This window comes from Megalobrama amblycephala, linkage group LG16, assembly GCF_018812025.1.
Source record: "Megalobrama amblycephala isolate DHTTF-2021 linkage group LG16, ASM1881202v1, whole genome shotgun sequence".
NCBI lineage: Eukaryota > Metazoa > Chordata > Actinopteri > Cypriniformes > Xenocyprididae > Megalobrama > Megalobrama amblycephala.
In genome coordinates, this window is record NC_063059.1 from 12,645,197 (window position 1) to 12,659,730 (window position 14,534).

General features: G+C 36.5%; 1 protein-coding gene across 1 annotated transcript in view; it reads right to left on the reverse strand.

The window, feature by feature from the left end:
* frem2b (FRAS1 related extracellular matrix 2b) overlaps positions 1-14,534 on the reverse strand; it is a 95,441-nt gene that overhangs the window by 23,886 nt on the left and 57,021 nt on the right. The window contains 4 exon segments of the mRNA XM_048161110.1: positions 1,496-1,693; positions 2,222-2,431; positions 3,469-3,537; positions 3,540-3,617. Coding sequence (XP_048017067.1) covers positions 1,496-1,693; positions 2,222-2,431; positions 3,469-3,537; positions 3,540-3,617 — 555 coding nt within the window.

Sequence of the window (14,534 nt, forward strand, 5' to 3'; positions counted from 1 at the left end):
CTTGTTATTTAACTATGTCAAGATAAATTCAATGTTTCCTTCAAGGGCACCTTTAAAGATTCTTAATAATACCTCCCAGGGTTGGGGGTAACGCATTACAAGTAACTTGAGTTATGTAATCAGATTACTTTTTTTAAGTAACTAGTAAAGTAATGCAATACTTTTTCAATTTGCAACAAAATAAGAAAGTTACTTTTTTAAATGAGTAACACAAGTTTTTCACATTTATTGACTGACAGCTCTCCTGTCCCCATGTTGAGAGACATAAAGTGCAGAGGTGTTGTGTCTGCTATGTAAACGTGATGGCTATTGTAGTTCTAGACTAAATATGAACATGCATTTACTCATCTCACTTGCACGAAAACATTCAGTATTCATCAAAATGAATAAAAACAGTGAAATGCAATCTCAGACACAAACCTGTAATAATTAACTATATTAAATTACACAAATATACTTCATGTATTTAATCTCACTTTATTGACCAATTTATCTTTGCTGCTGACCTTCAATGATCTAATTCAACCATACTAATAAGCAAAGATTACTTTAGATTAGATTTAGAAATAAGAGTGTTGAACTTCCTTCTCCTGTTTCCTATTCTTCTTTATTCCAGAATGGCAGCACAGCTGAAAGGTTTATTTGAGCTGTGCACATTACTGATCATGCATAAATATGCATTTCCTTCAGCCTGAGGCTTATTCATTTCACTTTTGGTGTGAAAAGGCCTTAACATTTGCCAAAAATAGAACTTTTTTGTTGTTTTTAAAAAAACAAGCAAACCCAGCCCAGATGAGAAAAAGTAATGCAAAAGTAACGTAACACATTACCTTTCATAAAAAGTAACTAATGGCACTTTTCCACTGCATGGGATGGCTCGGTACGGCTCACTTTTTGGCACTTTTCCATTGCATGGGACGGCTCGGTACGGCTCGCTTTAATAGTACCTCCTCGGTGGAGGTTCCAAGTGAGCCAAACTGATACTAAATGTGATGTGTAAACACTGCAGATCACTGATTGGTCAGAGAGAATCGTCATTACCAGCCTCATTCGATTTGAAACACGAGACACCAAACCCGCTAGATTTAAATAGTCAGTAACAACCACCGCTGTATCATTTGTTCGCGCAACTTTTTTTTAAACGACCATCGCACAGAACTTGAAAAAAGAAATTGCTGCATCGTGCTCAGTAGATGAGATGCAGACTCAGTGGTAGCCGAGGAGCGGATCCACGGCAGTAGAGACAGCGCAACTATAATGATCACTCTATAATCCCACCCACTTTGAAGCGGTACTAAACTGCAGAGGAAAAGCAAACCGAAAGTAAGCGAGCTGTACCGAACCGAACTGAGCCGAGCCGAGTCGAGTCATTCCACACAGTGGAAAAGTGTCATAAGTAACGCAATTAGTTACTTTTTTAGGGAGTGACACGATATTGTAATGGATTACTTTTAAAAGTAACTTTCTCCAACACTGATACCTCAAAAAACAATACCTGGTAAAAAGACGATGGTGGAGATGTCTGTGTTTGGCCTCTCGTTGAAGTCCATCATAACTTGGGCTGAGCCTTGACGGCTGTAGCATCGCACACTTGACTTGTAGCTCAGATCTCCGCTCCGGTACACAACAGCAGATATCTGTCCATCATTCTCATTACCCATGTACATAGGCTCTCGGAATTGCACCTTGGGCACTAAAAAACAAAAGTCTTATATATAAACTAGGGCTGTCAAGCAATTAAAAATGTTTAATTAATCACACAATGTGGCGATTAATTAATCACACATCAAGTTTGGCTGAAAAATTTAAAGTCATTATTGTGTTGAGAAAAGCATCAAATCGATATTACAAAGAGTAGCTTTAGAAAGAAATATTAAATTTGATTCAACATTTATTACACATAAACTTAGGCCATGAGGGTGAGTAAATGATGACAGAATGACGAGCTGTTACCCTGCATCATGTTCATCAACTGTCTGAAATGTAAGATGACCTTCGTAGGTCTGGGGCTAGGCGGGTGCGTTAAATGAGTTTATAATTTCGACACATTATTTTTTCCCCCATAACTAATTAATTAAATCAACATGTTAAATCGGCAGCCCTAATTTAAACCCAAATCCTGTTCATCATAATTGATCTTATTATTGTTTTGGCCTTGTCTAAGATAATGTGAATGATTTTGCATATTTTATTTTTTAAGGTTTAGTGTAAGACCACTCACAATCTGAGATGGAGTCATTGATGTAGATGGTAGCTTTTCCTGGTTCTCCCAATATACCGTTAATGGGCATACGGAGAACCAGCTCAAACTTCTCTGGCCCCTCCAGCACTGGCTGTCCCAGGTCATCCAGGATTGTAACCTTGAATGTCTGCATGTTGACGCCCGGGGAAAAGTCCAGGTTCTTACTAATCCCAACATAGTCCACACCAGCTGTGTTAAAGGTTTGCAGAAAGTTAGTAGGTCAACGGAGAAACAAATTAAGAAAGTGACAAAAGAACAATTTCTTCTCACAGGTAAATTAACAGTCGGAATATAAATGCCTCTTTCAGTATCAAAGGACTACAGGAATAACCAACCTTTTTATCCCAAATAAAGCAAAACAAATAAAGTATACTGATATTAGACTGGTAAAACAATACATTTGTGGTTAACAGTGTTGGGTGTGATTAATTAAGTAATTTAATTACTTTCCATTGTAAAAGAAGAGTAAGGAATTACTCTTAATTTTTCTGTAATTTAATTACAGTTACTTCTGATGTAATTTCATTAAATACTGTATAGACTGTACAACAATTCTGTATAAAACAATATTGGATTTAACATCAAATTTTAATGTTAAAATGTACACTTTGGTCAGTTCAAGAATAATTTATGCAATTCTATATTGTTTATTTGAAAGAATCAAAAGTGTCTGTCCTTGTATTGTTTACCTGACAAGGTTGATATGGGATTTAGAAAGTAATTAGTAAAAGTAATGGAATATTAAAAAGTATATATATAGAGAGAGTAATTAGTACAGTGATATAATTACACTGTTGAAGATGTAATTAGTAGCTAGTAATTAATTACTTTTTTAGGGTAACTTACCCAACACTGGTGGTTAAACTTTGGATTTTTGACTTGCTATACAATACTTTATTTTGGCTGAAATAAAGTGATTTTATTTACAAATATCATATACAGTAGGTAAATTAATTGCTATGCACTTTTATCCTTTAATTAATAATTCTTGTAGCAGAAATGCCACATTATGGCATTTCTGCTACAAGAATGATTAATTAAAGGATAAAATATTACATTATTAAAATAATGTAATATTTTAATGTAATATTAAAATATTACATTTGATTCAAGAATACAAGCTCGACAATGTATTCTATTAACCGAGCATGTTGACAGAAATTATATATGAAAGCATCTGCACATATAATACTAAGAAATGCCATATGTGTCTGTCTGATACATACCTTCGGCTGAAACAGGGTCAGTCTTTCGAGACCGTACTGTGACCGTTCCAGTTTTGGAAAGATCACTTCTGTTCTCCAAACCCGGACTTCGACATAACCGTCACTCTCATCTACATGGTACTCCATTTCTCCAAAATAAAAGACTGGTGCTGTTAGACAATAAAGAGAGATGTTTTATGGAAGGAACAATCTAGATATAAGCATGATCACCACATGAGTAATGTCATAACATAAAAGAAAATATCTAGAAGAACAGTTATTGTTCATTTTATGAATGTCAATGGAGTCCAAAACAACACTGGTCCCCTATGATTTTAATTATTAGGCAAAGAAACCCACATATATTTTGTGTTCCACAGAAGAAAGAAAGTCATTCAGGTTTGTACTGAGGGTGAGTAAATGATAACAGAATTTTATTGGGTGAAGAACTATCCCTTTAAGAATGAGGAGCTGGGGCAGCTTTGACAAAAGGTAAGGGGATGTGGAGACAGACGGGCTAGCATGGACCTGTCTTTCTGCAATTAACACTTTACCCATCTTAGATTCCAGTGCCAAATCTTTGTTCATAGCTCGCTAACACCCTGTCTGCTGGTGAAAGGTCTATGTCACACTCAGCTTCCAAATGTGTTTTCTTGGAACACACAGTGTCATGTACTGAATCTGATTGAGGGTAAGTCATTGAGGGTGTTGAAGGAGTTTAAGCTGCTATATGTCCACGGTAGGAAGCGCATCTAAGCCCAAGGAAAATAAACTAAATGTGTGATGAGACTATTTCCCTCTCGTTTTATTCTTGTGTGGCATGGATGTCTCGCAGGCGACGTGATAAAAAAAAACCAACAGGCTCATTTTTACCCGTAAACCAACACTGAACTGTTGACGCATTAGGATGGAATGCACTGAGGAGGTCATGGAAAGTGTTTGGAGATGTTTTTTTTGTTTGTTTTTTGTTTTTTCATTAAAAACTTAAAGGGTTAGTTCACCCAAAAATGAAAATTCTGTCATTAATTTACTCACCCTCATGTCGTTCCACACCTGTAAGACTTTCGTTCATCTTCGGAACACAAATTAAGATATTTTTGATGAAATCCGATGGCTCAGTGAGGCCTGCATTGACAGCAAGTTAATTAACACTTTCAAACGCCTAGAAAGCTACTAAAGACATTTAAAACAGTTTATGTGACTACAGTGGTTCAACCTTATTGTTATGAAGCAATGAAAATACTTTTTGTGCGCCAAAAAAACAAAATAATGACTTTATTCAACAATATCTAGTGATGGGCAATTTCATAACACTGCTTCATGAAGCTTTGAAGCTTTACAAATATTTTGTTTTGAATCAGTGGTTTGCGTATCAAACTGCCAAAGTCATGGCCCCCAGAGGTGAACCACTGAAATTTGGAAACACTTGTGATGTAACAAAGCCTTGTTTACTGAAATCACATGACTTTGGCAGTTTGATACATTCTCCTACCTTTCTAGGCGTTTGAAAGTGTAAATTAACTTGCTGCCAATGCAGGCCTTACTGAGCCATCAGATTTTATCAAAAATATCTTACGAAGATCTTACAGGTTTGTAACGACATGAGGGTAATTAATGACAGAATCTTCATTTTTGGGTGAACTAACCCTTTAAAATAGAACCACATTTGAGCTTTTGTTAGGGCCCATCATAGAATGATTTTATTTCTCACTGAAGAGTTATTCAAGCTCCAACAACTCCTACATTATTAGGAAATACTGACAGGGACACAGTAACATTTTGAGTGACAGAATTAGCTCACTGAATGAAAATTCTGTCAAATATCCCATGCCACAAGTTCTTCTGAATGCATGTCTTTTGATTGATCACTAAGTGATGCATCCGAACAAACTGAATGTCATCATAAATGAATAGAGCAGCTTGGACATTCAGCAAAATATTTTCCTGAGAGTGAAAGAAAATCCCACAGGTTTGGAATAACATGAAGGCAAGTAAATATGACAGAAATTAATTTTTGGTTTAAAAAAAAAAACTCAATAATTAATAATACTCCAAATGATTTCTGAATGATCATGTTACACTAAACATTAGTAATGGCTGCTGAAAATGTAACCTTGCCATCACAGAAATAATTTACATTTAAATATTTTAGGTTTTTCCCTGTATTTTTGATCGAATAAAAGCAGCTTTGGTAAGCATAAGAGACTTTTATAAACATAAAAAAAAAAAATCACAATGACCCTGAAAACTTCTGTAAGGTAGTTTAAGTGGTGCTTTTCTATTCCAAACTTGCCAACACTGAATGCTAAAGTATGAGCAATAGTAATAATTTTGTGTTTCATATTTCCTTTTTAATAATGTGCTGAAACTACTAAATTAACAACTTGAATTAATGATCAAAGGCTAAACTTAAACTCACAAAAAAGTTGACATGCTTCACCTGCAATAAAATGCACATAACGACCATGTGAAGTTGTGTAGAAGCTCTCAGGGGGCTATCTGTCTTTAGGCACTGCCTAGAGGTTTTGTCCAGGGGCGAAAATTGCGTATGATGTGAAAATCCCATTATAAAATGTACACTTCAGAAAAACAGAGAGGCAGTTATCTCCAGCTTTATCTAGGTCTTGGAGACACATTAAATATAATTGCATGATGTGCCTTGGCACTGCCAGAGCCTGTCCCTGCAGAGTACTGTGGGCGATCGGAAGGTGATATAAAATGAGTGCTTTGGTTTTGCTTGTTGTGTGGGTATGCTTTAGTGTGTCTCACTGTTCCCACAATCAGATAAGGTTCATTTGTAAAAAGGACAAACAGTGAGCTTCAAAGCACCCCAGTCCATTAACTGAAAGGCAAACCATTGGCTCCTACACGACCCAAACCCAAACTCAGGCGCTTCACTGAGTGGATTAGGTTACCCATGTGGCAGTCTGCCATGGTGATAGTGGGCTTAATTTGAACTACTAAGGGTTTCTTTTCTTTAAAGGTTCTGCAGTTAGGTACACTAATGCATTATCTTTCCAAAACTTGAATGATCTGGCCTGTCCACTATAGTACGCTCTGACACTCACTCTTAACTGGCATTTTACTTCACTGCACATTTGACCACTTTGGTCAAAAGCTGCTCTTTAATGTAACTCCAGCCAACAACCCTTTCACAAGGACAGAGCCAGAAGACATTAATGCACAGCTCCATCTCACCTAATTTCAACTCACTGTAATTAAACCTCCAGGTGGAAAAAAAAAAAGCCAAAACAAAGCAAGGAAATCATTTCAAAAACTATGATTTCTGAATCATAAAATATTTCTTCCGTCGATGGCATCTTATTTTATGTTTTTTTTTTTTTTAACTTTTAAAACTTTAATACACACACACACACACAGATCTGATCTGATCTCCAAAATCTTTACAGTATTTTTTGTTATGGTAAGAAATGGCAAAGCAACCAAACAAACAGGTGTCACACTTTACCATCTAACAAGGTACTAAAGACATTTTGTTTTATAAAATCACTATTCATTGTGTAAAATTATGACCTGCAACTGTTACCTTAAAGAGCTATTTCTGCTTGATTTAACCCAAAAAAGTGTGACACCTGTTTGGTTGCCTTTACAGTTGACACTTGACACCTGACTATCTCTGACTGTAGGGGAAATGTTCATAATATCACTAAAACACCAGTTCATAAAAAATATTGTAATGGTAAGCAATGGCAAAGCAACCAAACAGGTGCTGCACTTTACCATCTAACAGGGGACCAAAGTCATTTTGTTTATTCACCATTCTATGCCCATTTCCACACTAGTTAAACTGTACAAGCTAAATTAGCAGTTTAAGCACATAAGTGTTTTTTGCTAGTTTCAGCCCAAGGCAGTTATCATTATCACGTCCTGTGCCACGTTGTTTAAATAGCAAATGCATTTGTGCCCGTTTGTGCACCCATGGGCATGCCTGTCTGAAAACGGGGTGTGTTTAGGCACAACCATTCTTCCCGTCATTTAACAAGCAAAAAGTGGATTCGGACACGCTCCAAGTGCACTTGCGCCTGTGCGCTTTAGACCATGCGCTTAGATGGTTAAAATAGGGCCCATAATTTTTCTTGCACTTCAAAAGTTCACTGTTGTTCCCTATATAACCATATAAGGGATGGTATCCCCCTTGTTGAAAAAAATGACAAAAAGCATTCCCTCTGTAATGCCACCATCCCACCTTACCATCCCCTTTAGATTAACAGTTATGTATTATGTAAAACTTATCATGTAAACGAAATTTTAAAATTCTCTGTATGACAATTTAACTGTAAATAACAGTGATTGAAATTTTCTGTATGATAATTAAACTATAAATAACACTGACTGACTAATTAGAACACAGTATGCGCACATACAAGCAAACTTTCGTCATTTTTTGCACTTGTTCAAAAGGATTAGGAGAACGGTTCAAGCGCATCTTTTGACATTCTTTAAAAAGAAGAGAACAGAAGGTATGGTATTACTTTGATTAGTGTTTTAAGAACATCCCCCTGACAAATTAGAACGAATTATGAGCATAGCTAAAGTGCAGCTTAAATACACTGTGTGTGCGTGTATATATAAAGACTTGAATATTTTGTTAATTTATATAGTAATTGTCTTAGAATGTTTTAGCATTAGAGTGAAAAAATAATTAATATATGTATGTATATATGTATATCACAGCGTACATCTGATTTAAACACTTGCCGTTAGCCTGGGGAGAGAGACAGAATGTACCCTGGGAGTCTGGTGTGCGGTTCACACATCTACGCACAGACACGTTTGTGAACTTTCCTTAGCATTCCCACAGAGCGACAGCATTTATAAAAAGCAAAGACCTCTGGGTGGAAGAAAATGGCAGAACACATTAACACAGTGCTAAGTGTTTTTCAGTGAGAATACATTGTACACCTTTTCCACAGGAGCTCTCAAGTGAGTCTGAATTGATTTACAGTAATTTTCTTGAGAAAAGCACCAGGACAGGTAATTTTCTTGCAAATAAAAAGCTCCAGGACAGGTAATTTTCTTGCATGTAATGTGGACCAAATGAAAGAGTTTTTTAAATTCTCAAAAGTCAAAAGTAAAAAAAAAAGGATGATTAATGCACATGAAACCTGCAAGGCTGACAATATCCTTCAGATGTAGATTTAAATTTAAATATTTTTTATAACTTTTTTTAATAACTTTTCATTTAAAATTATTTAAATTTTTCCATAGAACATCTTTCTTTATTCATCTTTCTTCTTTCATGAAGCAAATCTTTCTTCAAATAATGTACAACCAGGAATCAACAAATGGTTGAGGAAAGAAACGTGACCTAACAAGATTTCCTCAATCACTAACTTCACCACAGGACATCTGCCTCGTCTCCTCCAGGCTGACAGAGAATCGGAAGACTGAATCTTAATAATAGGCTCCAGACAGACAGCCACCTACACTCATTTTGCTCTCTCCGGATACTCCCTTCCAACTTCTCTCTCCAAGTGGTCCATAATCATAGCTTTATTAGCCCAACACACATTCACTGCCTGACATCAAGCAGTATATTACTGAGCCTGATCCTTAAGTACAAGTATCCTCTTGTTTTATATTTACAATAACTCACGCACAGGTCTTTCTCTACGCTTACGAGAGTGTGTTTTGTTGTATCCAGCGGCAATTACTGCAGCGTGCGAGAACACATCCCCACCACACTCATTATCAACACGCAGATTTTCTAAATGTTATGTTGCCAGCTGATTTTTATTACCAATACAATTACAGAAGGATTGTGACGACCAAATACAAGAATAGTAAAACCATAAAAGGTCTGTTTAAAGGCCCGTTCATACCAACAACGGTAACTATAAAGATATTGGCGTCCATACCAGTGGGCGATATTGTTCTGTTTATTCTAAGCGCATGCTTGTCTGTCACTTTAAATGCTCAAGCTCGTTACAGCAGGATGTATTCTGATTGGCTGTCAATGTTTTTATTGTTCATTAGCTGGATAAAATCGTTCTGAAAGTGATTCCAACGATATCGTTCCTCTGTGTCATTCTTGTTATTGCTGTGGTGTGAACTCTGCTATTCTTTATTATTGAGAATGATTTTTAGAACTATATCTTTAGGGTCCAATCTCTGAAAGGGATCCCTGTCCAGCCCTATTGTTTTCCTTAGGTAAGTTTTTTTTTTTAACTTTCTGGTTCCCTTAACATTTTTAAAACTCTTGAAACCTTTCATACATGTAGGAATCGTCAGCCATCAGGGCCAGGCACAAGCTGTCACAGGGGGCCGTGGGGGGGCTCTGTGGCACACCCTTTTATGTGGTTGTATTTGAGGGGCTCTGTAGCGCACCCTTTTTCACCTACAATAACCAAACTTCATACAGTTATTATCAGGGCTCTGAACTGGTTCAAGGAACGAAAACGAAAACGAAAACCAGAAACGAATGAAAATTTGACCATAACATAACCAGAAACGGAAACAAAATCAAATTCAATCATTCTGAACAGAAACGGTAATTTGAAATGGCCATTAACCGGTTAATAACGTTATTTTATCGTTCCGTTTAATATTTTGATTTGGCAGTCAACCAATCACAAATTCAAATAGTACAGCCTATGCAAATGTGATGCTGAGCATCCAACATGAGTGAAATGCCCGCACTCACGCTCTACAGTGAGTGAAATGCCCGCGCTGACGCGCTCAGGCTCAGCTGTCAAGTCATCATAGGTTAGGTAAGTCACAATGGCAATACCCTGGCATTAGTTTTTTCCGATTATATATGTCACCAACCATCAAGTATTAGGCCTACATTTAAGTGAAAATGAATGTCAAGTAATTTGCAGTTTGTTGTGCGTTTTGAAACCAGCGAAAATTGCATGATAGTACAATTTTCAACGTCACATCACGCATCTGCAGCTTCTGTGAATGGAGAAAACTAGAAAACATAACACATATAAAATAAAAGGGAATATTTAGGCCTATAGGCCTAAAAAATTAGGTTTACAGATTAACAAAACAAAAGTGGTTATGTGTGGCGCACTCCAAAGATCTAGAAAAGGAAACAGACATTCTGCTTGTTTTTGTTATTTGAGCATCTTTTGTAAATGTATGAATGATGTCTTGCTTTTACCTGTATGACCATAAATTACGGAGAAAATTTACTGTCTTATAGAAGGAAAACAAATCCATTGGTCGTGCCCGCGCCTCACGCGCGCGCACAGATTCTTGCATTGCTTAGGCTTCTTGATATCGCAGCTGTTAAATATTAAAATAAAACACAATCAACCAAATGTTACACTGCTCAATTCAATTCTGTAATACAATCTGCCGTTTACCAACCGTGACCACCGCCTCACTGTGCTGTTATATGTGAAGGATGATGTTTTACATCGATAATGCGAGTAAAATAAAAGCTCATATAATAAATAATAGTTTCACATTCGTCTCGAAAATGAAAACAGTTGGATTCGTGCCAAATGAGAAAGGAAGGCTACAGATTCACTTTAAATTAATTTGTTTTGCATCTTATTTAGTTTTATTTCCAATAAATAAACCTGTTTCTCGCCTTGAATATAGCAATAGAAGCTGGAATGGCGTTAAAAAGAAAAGATTTTTTTTTATTATTCGTTTTGGCTTGACGTTTATATAGCCTGAATAGTCCAGCTGTTAATTTTAGAGGTTTTGTTGTGGAGTACAGGCTAAGTGGATAGGTAAAATAATATAGGCTAGGCCTACAGTTTTGTTCATAATTTATGTTTACAAACATTATAAACAAAGCTATGTAGGCTAGGCTATTTGTAAACATTTTACTTTATTTACCAATAACTTTATTATTTCTGAATGTAATAATAAAATGCGACGTATAGGCCTATGCCACTTATCTTTTTTCCTCTCAGGAATATCGTCTGTATTTTTAACCATGCAGCAAACATTCAAATATCTTGAAAAAATACTTTAATTTATAAAGCGTTGTTTTTCCTTTCGTTTAATAGGTTTACATTTGGACAGAATCTTGTTATAAAAGATAATTATAGACCTATTGGCTAAGACGGCAAATACACTCTCTTTGTTTTTTAATAAATAAAATGCTGTACGTGTTATTATTATTATTATTATTATTTATTATAGGCTACATGCAAAAAATAAATAAATAAATAAAAATAATGTTATTAACCGTTATTTTTTCTAATCAAACCGGTTTCGGAACGTTTATAATACGAAGGAACGCTGGAACAGAAACGTTAAAATACAGATTCTGCTCGGAGTGGAACGATTGAATTTTTTTTTTCGTTTTTAAGCCCTGGTTATTATAGATCTCATCGGGCCGAACAACTTTCGCAGTTTAAGTCATACGGCATCCCAACAGGATGACGGCTATTTAGGGTTGTTTGAAAAACGCATGCTCTGGAATTTGATATACTCCACATACGGAATTCATCCAATCACCAACAAACTCAGTCAGCATGAAGTCAAGACATTGAGAAGCTAAATTGCGGATGGATATTTGATATTTCAAATGGTTTGGCCATGGCGAGGCAACATATTTATGGTAAAAAAAAGGGAAACAGGAAGTGTGTTATAACTTCTGCAAACATTGACTGATTTTGATGAAACTCCTGTGTTCATTGTAGGAGGCCGATCACATGGATGTGACTATTGTAAGTCTAAGTCATAGCGCCACCAACTGGTAACAGGAAGTGTGTCACTTTCAATATGCTTTGAAATTGCCCCCTTATACTTCATCAGAATAATGTCACGACATGGCAGATGTAGACCTGTGAAAGGATTCTTGGTATCTTAAATGATGTTGCCATGGCAACACATCAAACTTTTATAATATTCTTGGGTATTTTTGAGGCTCTTAAAATGGCATGCTTTAAATTGCATAAATTGCATTCTTTTCGTAGCTCCGACCAACAGGAAGACAGATATTTTGGTTTGAATGTGGATTTTTTGAATAATCAGGCTCTGAGTTTTTAAGTACTCCTTGTAGGAGATTCATGCAATCTCCACCAAACTCGGTCAACATGAAACAAAGACACTGAAGATAAATTGTGAACTAAACTAAATTGTGAACGATAATAGGATATCTTCTACAGTGTTGCCATGGCGAGGGATTAAAGTAATGACGGGCTTGAGCCCGTCATCGCTGCTTGCAGCTATATTTATCAGTCTTTATAGTTATTGTCCTTGGTGTGAACAAGCCTTAAGAGTTAGGTTCAAAGTTTTTCTCAGTATAAGCTCAGTATAAAACAACAGAAATCAATACAAAGTCCCAAGAGTAAAACAAAGTGTGTGCGAAACTCAGTACAGAGTAGAGTAGTAGTACAGAAACTAAAGCCTGTAAGAGAGGTCTGTCAATCTATCTATCTGTCGCCCTCCCATCCATCTATCTATCTATCTATCTATCTATCTATCTATCTATCTATCTATCTATCTATCTATCTATCTATCTATCTATCTATCTATCTATCTACCAAAAAAAAAAAAAACATTATAGTAAAGTCCAGTCTAAGCAGACTATTTTTACCCAGTGCTGCTGCTATCTGTGCGTGCTCTGAGTACTCTAAGTAGGTGGCACTCAATAAGGTGACACGGTGCTGTCTTTTCTAAAAACAGTCGATCAGGTTTCAGGTGTATGCGTCATTTGCAAAGACGAACGAGCACTCCTGTCAGACAGTAGCTCCAGGCGATGTTTTCGCTCTTTTTTTTTTTCTCTTTCTTGCTGAAATTCTTGACATCAGCCAAGAATCTGGACTGGAAAACAAGATAACAATGAAGATGCAAACAAAGCCAGTTTCTACAAGGCAGTGCTATCCTCCACCCTGTGTTTTTATACTTGACAAATCACCCGTAAAAAATAGGATCAACCTGCAAACTGATATGCGTACGAGGCCTCCAATTGTCATTTACGTCACCTTGAAAAGCAAGAGCTGAGGTAAAACTGAAAAAAAAAGTGCTAAACAAAATATCTTTTGTACTATTTATGTTAGCTAAAAAATCTATCTATCTGCAATCATAGTCAACTATTATCAACTAAAAATCAAAAAAGCAGCTGTAATGAAATGGTCACCATTTCAGTCACTTGATCTCTCACACTACCCCAAATGCTTCCTGTCAATGTTTCACTTTCCTTACATTTGGAATGGCTTGGTGACATTCTGGACAGAGTTACAGATTGAAAAAGATTCTCGACCCTCATAAAACTCCGGACAGAGACATCAACATGGCACCACAGTGGTGCTGACGCCTCCAGAGCTGACCCTGGAGTCTCAAACACGACGTTTCGACATGCAGCGGTTTAAATTTCATCGCAATGACCAACTGTTGGGAATTTCAGGCATGTAACCTTTGTCCTCTAAAAAGAAGGGCACTTTAAACAACATAAAATGTTGCCATAAATAGTAATAAAATCAGTCTTATCCACGATTCAATTGCCAAGAGATATGGAAGCTTTAATCCATAAACTGTCCATCATCTGATTTCCCTGCTGTTTTGTTTTCCATGAGATTTTTTAATGAAAGATTTGCTTGTATAAACCAAATTACTTCAAACACTGTTATACATCAAACACACAAACTGAATAAATTTAATTTGCCAAAGTTTTTTCTTCTGGCTTGTGTGTGTGTGTGCGTAAATGCAAATAGATTTCAGACCTCCCACAAACTTGAGGGATTGTTTTTCACAGCAGAACCTAAGTTTCATGTAGGTAGAAATTAAAAATCAGCGGTTTTTGTTGGATCTTTTACTTCCAGTCTACCCTGTCTGTGCAGGATAAGCATCGGTCTCAAGAGATAGCCGGGCAGCTGTGAGAGGAGGGGAGGCCCGGAGGTGTTGCTGAACAAAGAGGCACCGTGGGGAGATATGATACAGAACAGCACCTGTAACTATGCCTGGAGATGAGCGATAAGGTGCTTTCTGGGGCACAGATGCACATGTGCACACAGCTGAACACTGCTTTCTACCTAATACTGGATAGTCCTGCTTTTGATGCGCATTTAATGTCATATTAAATCAAACTGAACTGTAAGGATAAAATATACATGACGGGATCTGTTATTTATGTTTTTTTTAATCATTAAAAACTA